At 39.5% G+C, this 13437-nt stretch overlaps 1 protein-coding gene across 3 annotated transcripts in view; it reads left to right on the forward strand.

The window, feature by feature from the left end:
• Positions 1-12994, forward strand: part of LOC115906105 (BEN domain-containing protein 5) — a 560702-nt gene extending 547708 nt beyond the window's left edge. The window contains exons 9-11 of one of the 3 annotated variants that reach the window (XM_030953001.1): positions 2792-2940; positions 7408-7621; positions 11451-12994. In XM_030953001.1, coding sequence (XP_030808861.1) covers positions 2792-2940; positions 7408-7621; positions 11451-11611 — 524 coding nt within the window. In that variant the 3' untranslated portion in view covers positions 11612-12994. The remainder of the gene's footprint in view (positions 1-2791; positions 2941-7407; positions 7622-11450) is intronic. The other 2 variants (XM_030952999.1, XM_030953000.1) reach the window with 2 other exon arrangements.
• Positions 12995-13437: the final 443 nt, after the last annotated feature.

Consider the following 13437-nt stretch of genomic DNA (forward strand, 5'->3'; position numbering starts at 1 on the left):
ATGAAATGGGATTTGTGTCTTACCACATGTCTGGAATTACTGTTTTTCAGCTTTTCTACATTTGTTTGGCTTTTTGACGTCTAAAAAAAAGGCCCAAGGTTTCTTTCAAGTACAGAAAGTACCTATATTACCCCTTCTCAGACTTGTGTTGTTTTGCTTCAAATTCTGGTAGACCATGTGCAAAAGCTTACTGCTCACAAATGTATGCTGACCACTTTATCAGTCAATTTGTTTATACTTTCATACTAATTTCAGGAGTAGCATGTAGCCTAAGATGCATTTTTAAGGAAAAGGGATGGTAAAGAGAAGCCTTCTACCTCTTCATCCTGATTTGAGTTTGCCGGCCTCTTGGATATTCTAAAAAAACAGCAGTCAGGAGAAAGATTTTGCAATAAAACATTTGTTTCCTTCTTGCATTCGTCTTTTTTTGTTTTTCCCTGATCCTTATTACATAAGTGCTGTCATTGTTAAGCCTTTAGATGGAGATATATATTTTTGATGTCCCATTCATCATCTTTAAAATAAGATGCAGAGAGAGGGAGCTTGGAGTGTGGTGAATGGGGCACACAGCTCTGTTGGCAGGCAGGCAGGAGTGCAGGCTGCATGTGCAATTCCCAGCCTGCAGGGTTGAAAATGCAGTTTAGTGGTTGTGGAAGTGGCTTTGGAGACTGCCTGGTTAGAGGCAGGTTTCTGTTGGGGAATCAAAAATCAGGATATAAAAAAGAGATTTTAAAGGCTTTCTTTTGGTGACTTCTAAGCAAGTGGTTAAAGCATGAATTGGAGCAGAGGTATTCTGACCTTGAGAGCTGTGGTTGTTGTGGACTTTAATCAGCTTTTTCCTTGGGGAAGCTCTGGAAACCAAATTCCAGCTGTGTCAATATATGACTAAAAACAGTAAAAGACTTCTAAATAGGGAGTAGTAAAAGTGCTTAAAGGGACATAAACATTTCCTGCTAGGAAGAAGGTGGTTATACTTAGGTGTCTCACTCAAAGTGACTTTCAAAGTGTAAGAAAATAGCCCTTTGTTGAAGAATGTAAAGTAACAGCTTCAGAGATGATGTCTTATGGTCACACTGGCAATTACATCCCTTCATCTGCTTGTTCAGCTGTGCCCATGCTGTGGGCAGGCTTTGGGTGCTTTAACCAGTCCAGGTCTTCCCCCAGTCTCAATCAGCTTTACAGTCTCAAGTTTAGGAAGTTCAGTTTGTCTTGGCTGTAGTGTTGTATATTCATGGTACTAGAGGTGTTTACTAAGTCACTATGAAATTATAATGGAAAGGGGATGTTTTGTGATTTCTCTGTTAGTGCCATGCTTGCACTGGGGCTGGCTCTTAAGACCCTCTTGTTGGTGGCACTGCAGTGTAGGATTGTGTGAGTTGCCAAGACAACTTTTAGTCATTGGTGAGCGTGGAGTGGCAGCCAGCTGAGAACACTGAGCTGGCTCTGTAGGTGTAGGATAAGCTATAGGATAAATGTCAAATGCTGACAACGGAGGAAGCGCTGCTATTGCTGTATAATAATCTCTAAATGAAACTGCACAAAGTAGGAGGGATGAATGCTGTGCTTGTTCCAGGCACAGGAACTATTTAAGATGCATGACTAAGACCTGAGCTGTGGTGCCAGTGTGACTTGCAGAGTTGGATCAGCTCAGGGCTGGGTCTGTGTGCAAAAACACTGAGCAGGGAGCTGAGGGGTGACCTGATGGTTGAGTTGTCACTGGCTGAAGATGTCAGGGTTGGGCTGCAGAGTGCTGCAGTGCTCTCAGTGCCAGCCTGGGACAATCTAGCACTGACAAGTGGGTGAGTTTATCCTTGGAGTTCTGGATATGGGGTATTTCCATGGTGTCCAGAGTCTAACCTTGCTGTGCTGTGGAGCCACCGGCCCTGCATGGAACTTCAGTGGCTGCTGGAGCTTCTTGGGATCCTAGAGCCACACATCAAGGGACACTGATGGGCTTGGGGCCATAGCCTAGACTTCTGGTGGAACCCCTGCAATGAATGGAGTCAGGAATTCCAGTTCACAAATCACTTTTAGTTTGTTCTTCTGTCCTTTTAGGAACATTTTATATCTTCGATCTGGAAAAGTTGATGACTAACAAAATAACTATTCCCCTTTTAAGTCTCGAACATATGCTTAGTAGTATTCCATTGTTTAATTTGTGCATAATTTTTGTTGATTAAAAATAAGAATCAGTGTTGGATGAATTGGACAATCAAAATTCTAATTTATGTGGGGTTTTTTAACCTTTGATATTCTTTCTGTGCATGATAATTCAGCATAAGGAGCCTGTTTCCTTCATAGCATTTCTGCAGATCCTCCCTATTTTTATACACCTCTGTTATATCTAAAGAGATTTTGGATTTCTATAATATTTGTAATTCTGTGTGGATAATTTATGTAATTATCACAGTAAATTATGGAGGTTCCTATGCAACTATATGACAATTCTTATTTGAAGAATTACTATTGTTGCCTTTGCTTTATAATTTCAGTGTCATTTTAACATAATTTCCTTAGTGTGAAGAAATTTTACCCATATCTGTAATTGTCCTTATGCTTTAGGAATAAAATTAAACACTTAATTTAAAATTAAACATTTTAATGTTTATAAAGCAGGAATACTTATCCTGCTTTTACTTACTGACGTTCAGAAGTAGGATTTTGGTTTAGATTACTTCTAACATTAAAATGAACATGACTAATATGTTATTTTATGCTAATCATGGGTGATGAAGGGATTGATTTCGTGTTCTCTGGGATAGCAGACAGCTCTCTTTTCTTAACTGTCTAGGACCTGCCATTGAGGTTGAAAAAGTAAAACCTGAATCAATTGAGCCCGAGCCTGAGGTACAGAAGACCTTCAGTGAGGAAGCAAATACATCAACGTACTACCCTGCCCCTGTTCCAGTAATGGACAAGTATATTCTCGAGAATGGAAAGGTATTTTATATTAAATATAGCATGAGTCATTTTTAAATGTCCATCTGGTGATGTTCTTGTGGAATTTTCATTGATTGTGGGGGTCTTGCATGGTAGCAGCTCGTAGAGGCTTCCTCAGTTTTCGTGAAGGTGTGCTGTTATGCTGAGGAGAATTGTGAAGTTACACAGATATGAAGAGCATAGAAAAATATTCTCAGTGGTGACAGCATTGAATGATGTGCAACATGAGCAATATAGTTATTAAGTAAGGCAAATTGACATAGTCTTCAGTTGGTGGCATCCATAAATACACCAAATATTGACCCAAGTCAGTAACCCATGTTATAAAGTTACTTAACCAAATGAGTCTACTTAATCAAAATACTTCTTCCTAAAGGGTTTTTAATGTTTATATGTGCTGTAGTCATATTGCAGGGAAGCCCTTATGTTTAGGTTGGAGTGCAGGAGGTAGTTATGAACCCTGGAAGGAAAATGGGCTCCCTTGCTGCTGGTAGGAGCATTACCACTGAATTGAGCTGATGTAGTGCTACTTTCCAGAGACTTTGTGAAGTTGCTGAAATACCATCTAGCTCTAGTTTGCCAGGACCTGACTGAGAGCTTTTCAGATTTCAGCCTGTTTAACACATTAACTGCTCATCTACCTAGGCCTGCTTTTACAGCTGTTTTCATTATCATTAAATAAACGTGATGTTTCTTATACAAAACTGTAATTCCTTTAGAATTGCCTGTGCAGATCCTGTTTCTTGGTGTATGGAGATGCATTTGGTACCCTAATCTGAGAATCTTTAGGGAGGAAGCATTCACTCCAGCTTTGCTGTGCAGTGGAATTACTGAAGGAATATAGCATGAAACTGCGTTTTCAGATTGGTGTTAAAAGATTGACTGCACAATGTCTTTCCCTCTTGAGGAGGAATTCAGCATAATCATTGGGGACAGAATGTACATGAAAAATAGTAGAATCTTGACAGTTTGACAGGTATTTGGTTCAGATAGCTTTTCTTGCCTAATATATTTAAATATGTCATTTGCTTGATTATTTTGTGTAAATTTGTGCAATGAGTACTTAGGGTGTATTACTGTGCGAGTTTCCTCTACCTCCTTCTCTTCCACTTAAGGTCTGTGGGATAGGGCACATCCTTTAGTATTTGTATGCAGCTTTTCCTGCACCCTTTTTTCATCTGTCAGCTTCTTGGCACTTCTTTTGCTGAAGTTTTCTGTCTTTGCAGATATTAGTATCTCTTGAATTTTCTTTTTGTAATTTTTCTTCTTGATTTGCCTATTTAATAGATCTACAGCCAGCTCAGATGCCAAAAATGTGAACTAATAATGTATTTGGAATGTTGGAGAGTAGGTTTCTTCAGTTTTCCTTGTTTATGGCTTTATTTCAGTATTCCTTTATTGATATGCACCACTAGAGTAGTTGAAGTACTTTTTTTACAAATCTTACCCTTTGTGGCACCAGATTTGATCTTAGTAGGATTCTTTCAGAGCAGATAAATCTCTTCCCTCCAGAGGGAAAAGCGAGTCACTGAAAAAGAGCCTATGGCATTCATTTAAAGAAAAGAAAGAAGAAGAAAGAAAGAAAAAAAAAGAGTTCATCTTCTGAGACACGTTTTAGATCTGTTGCAGATGTTAGCACAGCCACGCTGGTGAGCGTCGCTTTGAATTCGCTGCCATCTCTGTTGTGTTGTGCTTGAAGGTTGATCCCACAGTTGCTGAAATTGGGAGTAAATTTCCCATTGATTTCATCAAGACAAGAGTCTGGCTCATGGGGCAGCTCTTCCAGAAGAGGGGAATGTCTTCTGAGTGTGGAGTTCACTAAGCTTCCCAGAGCTTTGGGGCTGATAGGAAACAGTAGGGCCTGTTGTAGAGAGGTAAACTGAGACACAGGCAGATTGAATTCCTCACCCTAACAGTGCTAGAAATAGAAAATGGAGACGTAAGATTGCTGTGGCTGTGGCTGTCTGTCACATAGTTGCTTTTGCCATAGGTGTTTCATACCAGCAATTCCTGTTTTAGTAAATGAAGCATGTTAAAAGAAGAGATGATCTGTCTGAAGCATAAATATTAAAAATACTTCCTGTAACTTGTTCTTTTCTTTTGAGTAACTTCAAGCCAATGAATAATGTAGTAGGTTTAGAGACTAAATAATCTTAGGCAAAGGCGAACCCTAATTTTGGCAGAGAAGAATTGGATTTTTTGATGAAATACAACAATCCCTACAACTAATGTAATACAGACACCCAAATTTGCTATGTAACAACATTTCTAATCTTAGTTATTTTTTAGGTAACTTTCAGACATTTTCCTGTAGAACTTTTCCAAGATATAACCAGAAATAACTGATTTAAAAAATGCACTGAAATTATTTTCTGAGCATAGACTGCTCACTGCTCATTGAAGATGCCTTACAAAATATGTAGAGAGCACCAAAAGGAGTGTGCCTTTTAAAAATTCTTTTATGAAGAAACTCAACAATAGAGAAAAAGGAGAAAAAAAGGGGGGTGTTGTGTTGTGGTTGTTACTAGTTTAATTTCTGTCCATGCAGACTTGTGAAAAGCTTCCTAGAATCCCTTTAGTGTAGAAGATTATGCAGGAGAGGCAGCTTGCTGCATGGTTTTATGCTTTAAGGAAGGTAGAGTTTTCTTTTTTTTAATATAACATAGCTTGTAGTCAAACCAGTCATATTACTCTATTTAAGTTTTTAAACATCTAGTTGCTTTTGAAGGATGCCGTTGTAATAAAAAATTTCTTGGGGTTATAGTCCTCATTAATAATTAAAGCAGGCTTCCATTTAAAGGAAAAAGGATGTTCAGTTGAATAGAGGCAGTAAAATGTTGGGTATATAAAATTTTACAGTAGCTTTGTCCAATTTTCATTGCATTTAATGGGACTTCTGTGATACTGCTCAGATTTGTGTGGGTAACAGGCACAGTTTATGTAAAGCCAGATGAAATGAGTAAAACCACAGAAAACTAACAGCAGAGCAGTTAAGGCAAACAGCCTTCTGATGCAGTTTTGCTGTGGGATTTTGTTGATAGCATTTTTTTTAATCATAAGAAGGTCGAAAGTTAGTTTTAAGTGTTAATGTTGCAGAAAGAACCCCCATTGGACCAGATCTGATCAAAGCTAGATTTTGACTATGTAGCAATCCAGTTGTTTGGTATGTTGCACTTGTCCAGATTGTCTGAAGGTAAGTGTGGTGAGCTCTGATCAGCAGCTGGGAGCTGTGGGTCACACCTTAGCTTGTTATGATGAGAGCAAGTGTGTGTCACAGAGAGTGAAGTCCATCAGCACGTGAACAAAGCTTCTGTGTGCAGAGGTAGTTCAGGAGTCTGCACTGTACTCCAGGAACTGGGGCATGGACAGGCAGGGTGCAAGGTATTTGTGGTTCCATGCAGGGCCAGCATGTGTGTCCTGGTTGCACTTGTGTCAGACTTGTGCTGGTTACTCGTGGAGTTACCTCTGTGCTGGTGCTGGAAGGTGTCCTGAGGGTCAGGGCTGTCAGCTCAAACACGTAGTAGCAGCCTAAGGATGGTGCTTGGATTCTTGTATGGCATTTGTCTTAAGACTGGAGCACTGGGAATCTTGGGGTGGAGACATAGGATAGCCCTGTGGGAAACAACCAAGCACAGTCAGTTCTGAGCAAGGCTAATAAGGAAAACCAGACTTGAGCATCTTCCTTATGGAGACTCTCCAGTGGCTTCACACTGTGTTTCCCAGTACTCATGTTATTCTGCTTTACTACTTCAGTGAAATACCTTGACTTCCCATTGTTCAGATAATGGAAAGTTTATGATGTTGCTGCAATGGATCATTGCCTAACCACAAAACAGTATTCATGTGGTGCATTTACATTGATCATACATGATAGACACACTTTGCGTTAGAACTGGAAGTTTTACAAAGCTTCCAAACTCTCCTTATATTGAAATTGGAGCTTATATTGAAATTGGAGCTCTCAAAATCCTTTCTCCCCTTCCAGTTACTTCAAACAATCTGGCTAGGTCTTGCCAACAGGTACAGAAAACAATTTAGGAAGTAATTCTGTCTCTACTGCCTCTGGAATATGCTTTGGGTAAAGTCTGTTTTAGCCAAAGGGAAGTGTTTCATCTTGCTCCTGAATTAGGCTGGTGCAACTGCTTGGTTTATATGCTCTGCATAATTATATAATACTGGATGTGTTCACTGTTTCCTTCTTCAATCTCTGTTCCTGACCACAGTCTTTCAGGAGAGAGGTTATGTGGGGGGGAAAAGTAGGGATTACTAAAAGGAACTATATTATATATTGAGGTTGACTTGAACTCCCTGACCCACAAAGTTGGAAGAGTTTCAGAGTTAGGCAAAATGGATTTTTTCAGCCCTAATTATTGTTATTTTAGTTCCTAATATTAATGTTCCTACAGCACTTGGATACTGTTGTGTGCTACATACCATAGATAAGTTGTTATTATTACTACCTTCTAGGTCCATCTTGGCAGTGGAATTTGGGTAGATGAGGAGAAATGGCACCAGCTGCAAGTAACACAAGGAGATTCAAAGTATACAAAAAATCTAGCGGTTATGATTTGGGGAACAGATGTTCTCAAGAACAGAAGTGTCACAGGAGTTGCAACCAAAAAAAAGAAAGATGCCGTTCCCAAGCCACCTCTCTCACCTCACAAATTAAGCATTGTCAGAGGTAGGTTATTTGAAAACTTTTGCTTCCTGCTTTGGAGTTTAACCATTAATCACCGAGTTGAAAGATGCTTCTTTTCAGCTCATTTAAAATTAACTGATTAAAAACTGTAATTCAGATTGCTATTGCATTGTGAAGTGCATACGTACCCAGGAACAGTAAAACACATTGCAATAGCTGTGCACAGTGCAGGCCTCCACAGCTGAAGAGTTGTACATTGACTTCAGTAAGGTTTGAAAAGATCATCACTTTAGACCACTTGCAGGGCAGGACTCTGAGCCTGGAGAACAACATGTTGTTCTAGAATTCATTTGTAACCTGCTGATTTTTTAAAGTGCATATATTCCTTTAAACAACACTGAGAGTAGCTTTACGACATTCTTTTATCCAGAACATAACCAGCTCTGGCATGAGGCACAGAAACCATTATAGCTGTGACTATAAAAATACGCATACCTTCAAAGGCAAGAAAGAATAGTTCTACCCTTTTAAGTGAAGAAAACGGAAATAGTAAAAATTAATTGTTGCGCTTGAATTGGAATTTGGACAGGAAGTGTAAATCGCTGACCTCGTCTGGTAGGGAAAATTGCAATGACACTTTCAGTAACTGCAAGCCTGAGTCCATGTGTGTAGTACATTGAGAGAGAGGAGGCTTTCTCCTTTATTTAAACTGAATGGTGAATTTCAGTCCCTTTGTATCATCGTGCCTGTGTTGTATCATTTCTGTCTCTCTTGGTATTTCAGGCTTCCTTTTAAGTCAGAACTGAGTTGTTTCCTCATGGAATGCATATTGAAATTGGATTTTTAGGTTTTGTGTCCATACTAAATTGCAGTAGGGCTGAAAGAAACCTCCCCATTTGGTAGAGCTTCATTATTCTGCATTTCCTGTTCTTAGTTGCTATGTGCTCTTAACTGTGAACTCATTAAGAGGTGGTGTAATTGGCCATGAAAGTACCATGTTTTGGAGTTAAGAAATATGGTTCCTCTCTGAGTGTGTGCGTGTGTCTGCGTCTGTGTTGTGTGGGCAGAAATTGGAAACTTATCTCCGTACTGTCATCTTTCTTAGTTTATAGGAAATGAGGAGATTACGTAGGGTTTTGTTGTTTTTTTTTTTTTTCACTAAGCTGCTTCAGGATTATATGTGGAAGTAGAAGCTGTCCCATGCTGATTTTCTAGTTCTGTCTGGGGTCTCTAGGTACAATCCTTACACATGTAGCTGGGCAGTGACGTACTGGCCACATAAGGAATCCACTCTGTGGCAGTGGCTCTCCCAAAGGGAAGCAGAATTGGTTGCCCTGGTGTGCGTTTACAAGCATGCAGCACAAGGGGGTTATTTTCCATTGGCCCATTGCAATGTGGTTTCCAGTTTCCCTGCTGGAGGCTTTTGCTCCTCAGTGCTGCTGGCAAGGTTGTTTCTGTGAGAATTTCCTCTTCTACTTTTGTCAGGGCTACTCTATATTGCTCGAGCCATTTAAATGACAGCTTTCTTCTAACTCCCCTTGTTTTGGCTACAGTGAGTTTGGGAGTCTGCTCCAACAGGTACATGATGAGAGGCAGATGGGGCCCTTCCCTTTCTTCTCTTCCATACCTTTACACTCACCAGCAATCCAGCTCTTCCCCATTTCCTCGTTTTTCTGTGTTTTCTGTCATATTTCTGCTTCAAGCCTCAACCCTCATTTGAATTCTGCTGTTACATGCCCTGGTTTTCCATGTTCTTCTTTTTAGTGTTTCTTTCACCTTGTCTCTGATTTCCCTTTTGTTAGACTCCAGCCTGTACAATCTCCTCTTGAACCAGTTAATCTGCATGGCCAGTGATGGAGGTGTCAGGCTGCCTGTCTCAGTGGGACTGGGTAGTTCATAACCATGATTTTCCATGTTGTCGTGTCCTTTGCGTCAGTGTTAGCAGGTCTTGCCCCACCATGGAGAAGAAAGCAAAACGAAACAAACAAATGACCAGTGAGGGAACAAATAGTTGAGACTTGAGGGGCAGTGATTTGGATCAGGCATCACAAAAAGTAGTGAAGCTCCTAGTTAGCCTTTGAGGTCTACTTGAATCTGTGGTATTCAGCAGTACAAAGGGATGTCTCTGTGCTCCTGTAAATCCAAAAAACAAGGGAGCAGAACCTCTAAATTACTCTTTGAAGCCCTAAGCCAGTATCCTTATGCAAGTACCAAACTACTATTTCTGCACCCCCTCACAAAAATGGAAGAGATGGAGAGGAAAAACTGTGATCAAGGATCTGTCTGATTCACACCAACTTTTAAAATTACAGCTTTTGAATGAGTTCTGTCAAGCGATTCTTCGCTTGGCTTTGTGGCTAAAGGAACAGCACAGCCTGTCTTTCACTGGGAGTTCACCTTACTGGGTGTATCTGCCTGGGAGTGTTCTGACACTCTTGTAGGGCCAGCTTATGTCCTGCAAATGCACTGCCTTTCTTCAGGCTCCCTGTGATGTGATGTGCCTCTTCTTAGGTGTTGTATTTCCAATCATAGTTTATGGATGATCAGCATTTCAGCTATCAGGCTGCATGCTGGTTGATTTCATTTATTTTATATTCAGTAAGTCTTACAACATAAAATTCACATTGCTTTAGATGTTCTCATCATTCTGTGGACACAGACTAACTTATTTAAAATAGATTTTTGAATGACAACATTAGCTCTTAATGTGTCTGATATCTCTATAGCTTCTTAAAAATCCCCACTGCGTAGTATGTAATAAAGAAATGATAAAAAGTATGATGGATGTGCACTGTTATAAACCTTGTTAATGCAAAATAACCTTTTATAAAACTTCTCAGAGGTTTCCAAATGAACTACAAAACATGCATAATACTTAATTTTCATAACTTTTTAATATGGTGCATTAGAAATGTTGTAAAGCACATTAATTAAGCAATAATCTCTATGGCTTTCTGTATATGAAGCAATAAACAGCTAATGGAATAGATCACTAGGCAAAGCAGAACAGAATTTGTTTAACCAATCTGTGAAGCCTACACAACAAAATACATTGGTCTGTTAATGAAAACCAAAAAACCCCAAACCTGCCTGTCACTAAGAAGTTATGTGTGTTGCACCACTTCAGATTTCAGTAACTTCTGCAGGATTCTGGCACCAAACTACTAAATCTGGGGAGAAAAATTGTCTCAACGTTCACTGCCCACTTTGTTTTTGCAGTTACTGCTATCACTTGCTTTTTGTATTCCAGAAAATGTGTATTTCAGAAAGTCTATTGATCAAACATGCAAGGAGATGGCGCTTGTCCTGAGTAATCCACCAGTAAAAGTGAAATAAGCCCAGGGACAGGGCAGCTGATAAGGACATGGGCGTCAATGTATGTGGAAGAGATACAAAAAATGATATAAATGAGTTAAGGTGTTCTCCTGCTGGTTACTGCTTCTCTTCCTGAGCATTGTCATTTCCATACCCTCCCGAAGGGGTGAGGTGGGAGTGACTCACTGTGGATACAGCTCTGGTGGGACACTTCACCTGGGAAGAGACTCAATCTGTTGTGGAGATTCAGACAGATGCAGGGGTCAGGCAGGCAAGGCTGGCACTGTAAAAGGTTGGGTTTAACCTTGTTTCTGTATGGAAAGCCTATTAATGTAGTCACAGCATAACTGGAAGTTGGTCATGCCACTGATTCAAGCCTGGTGACAAATCTTGACTTGAATAAGATAGACAGTGAATCAAGGAAAGCTTCTCTTGTCTTGCAACAAATATACACAGAGCTTACTCACTGCTGTCTCTTGAGTAGTCAGCCCAACTCAGGGCTATTGTGTTTTCTAAAAATATCCTAATGACTCTTTCCTTTTTTTTTTCTCCCCAGAATGTTTGTATGATAGAATAGCACAAGAAACTGTGGATGAAACTGAAATTGCACAGAGACTCTCCAAAGTCAACAAGTACATCTGTGAAAAAATCATGGATATCAATAAATCATGTAAAAATGAAGAAAGGAGGGAAATTGCAAAGTACAATTTGCAATAAATTTTGGATTTTTAATAAAGTCTTAGTGTTTTACTTAAGTGTTGGTTTTTGATTTGTGTGGCATTTTTGCTGATGGGAGAAGCTGAATTGAAGCGTTGCTCTCTTCCTATAATTGATTCGTTTTTTGAGCGGTTCTGTCATGGTGTAAACTGCTTTTAACTAATGTAAGATATATTGTAAGTTCACTCCCAATGAAAACTGAAGTTTCCAAGGTTTCTCCAGCGACTTGCAGTTTGTTACCTGCGGTTGTACATTGGTTCTGGTTCTGTGGACACCGACCCATTTGCCCTGCGTTGAGTTTTGCTGGAGTTAGTGGATCTCAGCTGCAGTAAAACATCTGCTTAGAAGGAAGAACTGTACAAAACTCACTTTGCTATTGAAAAGGATTTTACTGTATTTTACAAAGTGTTTTTTTTCTGAAATGAAGTTTCAATCGTTTGTTTTTATAAATCTTTGTTTTGATCTCTAACCATATATTTGATCAAAAATACACAAAGAACGTTTCTTTTTCAATTATCTTGTAGGCAGATCACTATTACCATCACAGTTTAAAAAAAAAACAAAAATTAAACAATGAACAACAAAGAACCCAAAGCTGTAAGTTGTAAAATCATGATAATTCATTTTAATAAATAAATCTAAACCCAGTTCTTTTACAGGGACCAAGACACTTCAAATTTCTGGTTGTGGTATAAAGTTCCTCAGTGTGTCCATACTATTGTTCTTGAAATATTACCTTTTTAGTGTATTTGTACTTTCAAACAATTTAAAAATTGCCACACTATGGCAAGAGTATGTACAGTAGAAAATTTAGTACAATTTTGTTTGGGTCCATAATTTAACAATGGACACTTTTAGCACAAATTTTAATTACAAATAAAAATAATTTTCTACATTGAAGTTAGACTTGCAATGCAAAGTTTTTAGAAATAATTTGTCATCTGAACTATATGTTGTGTGTAAGTGAAGCAAAATATTCTCTTTTCATAAAAGATTTAGAGTTAACTTGAGGTCTGGATTGATGAATTTTGAGAGTTTGTGATCTCACTTAACCTTCCATTTATTCTGTGCTCACAGCTGTGATTGTCTGCCTTTCAGCCTGCCTGTTCCTGAGCGCCAGCATTTGTTTCTTTTCCACTGCAATTCTGTTTCCTGTAGTCTTGAAAAACTTCCCATTTCTTATCACCTTCCTGTAGCACTGGTTCACCCTGAGGTGAAGCGTTTTTCAGTGTCCTGTAAATCTGGATAATGTGGAAAGGAACAGGCTGCTGGGGTGGACTTGCCATGCCTGGAAGTATTTAAATGATAAAAGATATAGATGTGGCACTTGGGGACATGGGTTAGTGGTGGGATTGGCAGTGCTGGGTGAATGCCTGGACTTGAGGATCTTAAAGGTATTTTCCAACCTAAATGATACCATAATTCTTTAATGTAGAGGGATATAATGTAAGAGAATAGTGCAGAAGGTAGTCTCACACCTGAGGACTTGAAGCTGTACTCATCACCAAAAATTAAGAACAGCCCTGAACACATAGCTGTGTCCAATAAGGACACAAGTGATACAGAAGAGTGGGTTAGCTGGTTGAGGAGAGAGTTGGAGTTTGTTGGTTGTGCTGTGAGGGGAGCTGCAGTTTGTTGGCTGTGCTGTGAAGAAGAAGGAGTCAGTGCTGTGAGGAGCTGCCCATGAGAAATCACCGAGAAGGTATGGGAGCTTTGAAATAACATGACAACACTAAAGGGCTGGATGAGTGTAAGAAAAAGCGGAGGGGAGGGGAGGAGGAGGTGTGCTAGACCTGCCCTGCCTCTCTTGGAAGAGATGAGACAAA

Source organism: Camarhynchus parvulus, chromosome 8 (genome assembly GCF_901933205.1).
Source record: "Camarhynchus parvulus chromosome 8, STF_HiC, whole genome shotgun sequence".
NCBI classification, from domain to species: Eukaryota; Metazoa; Chordata; class Aves; order Passeriformes; family Thraupidae; genus Camarhynchus; species Camarhynchus parvulus.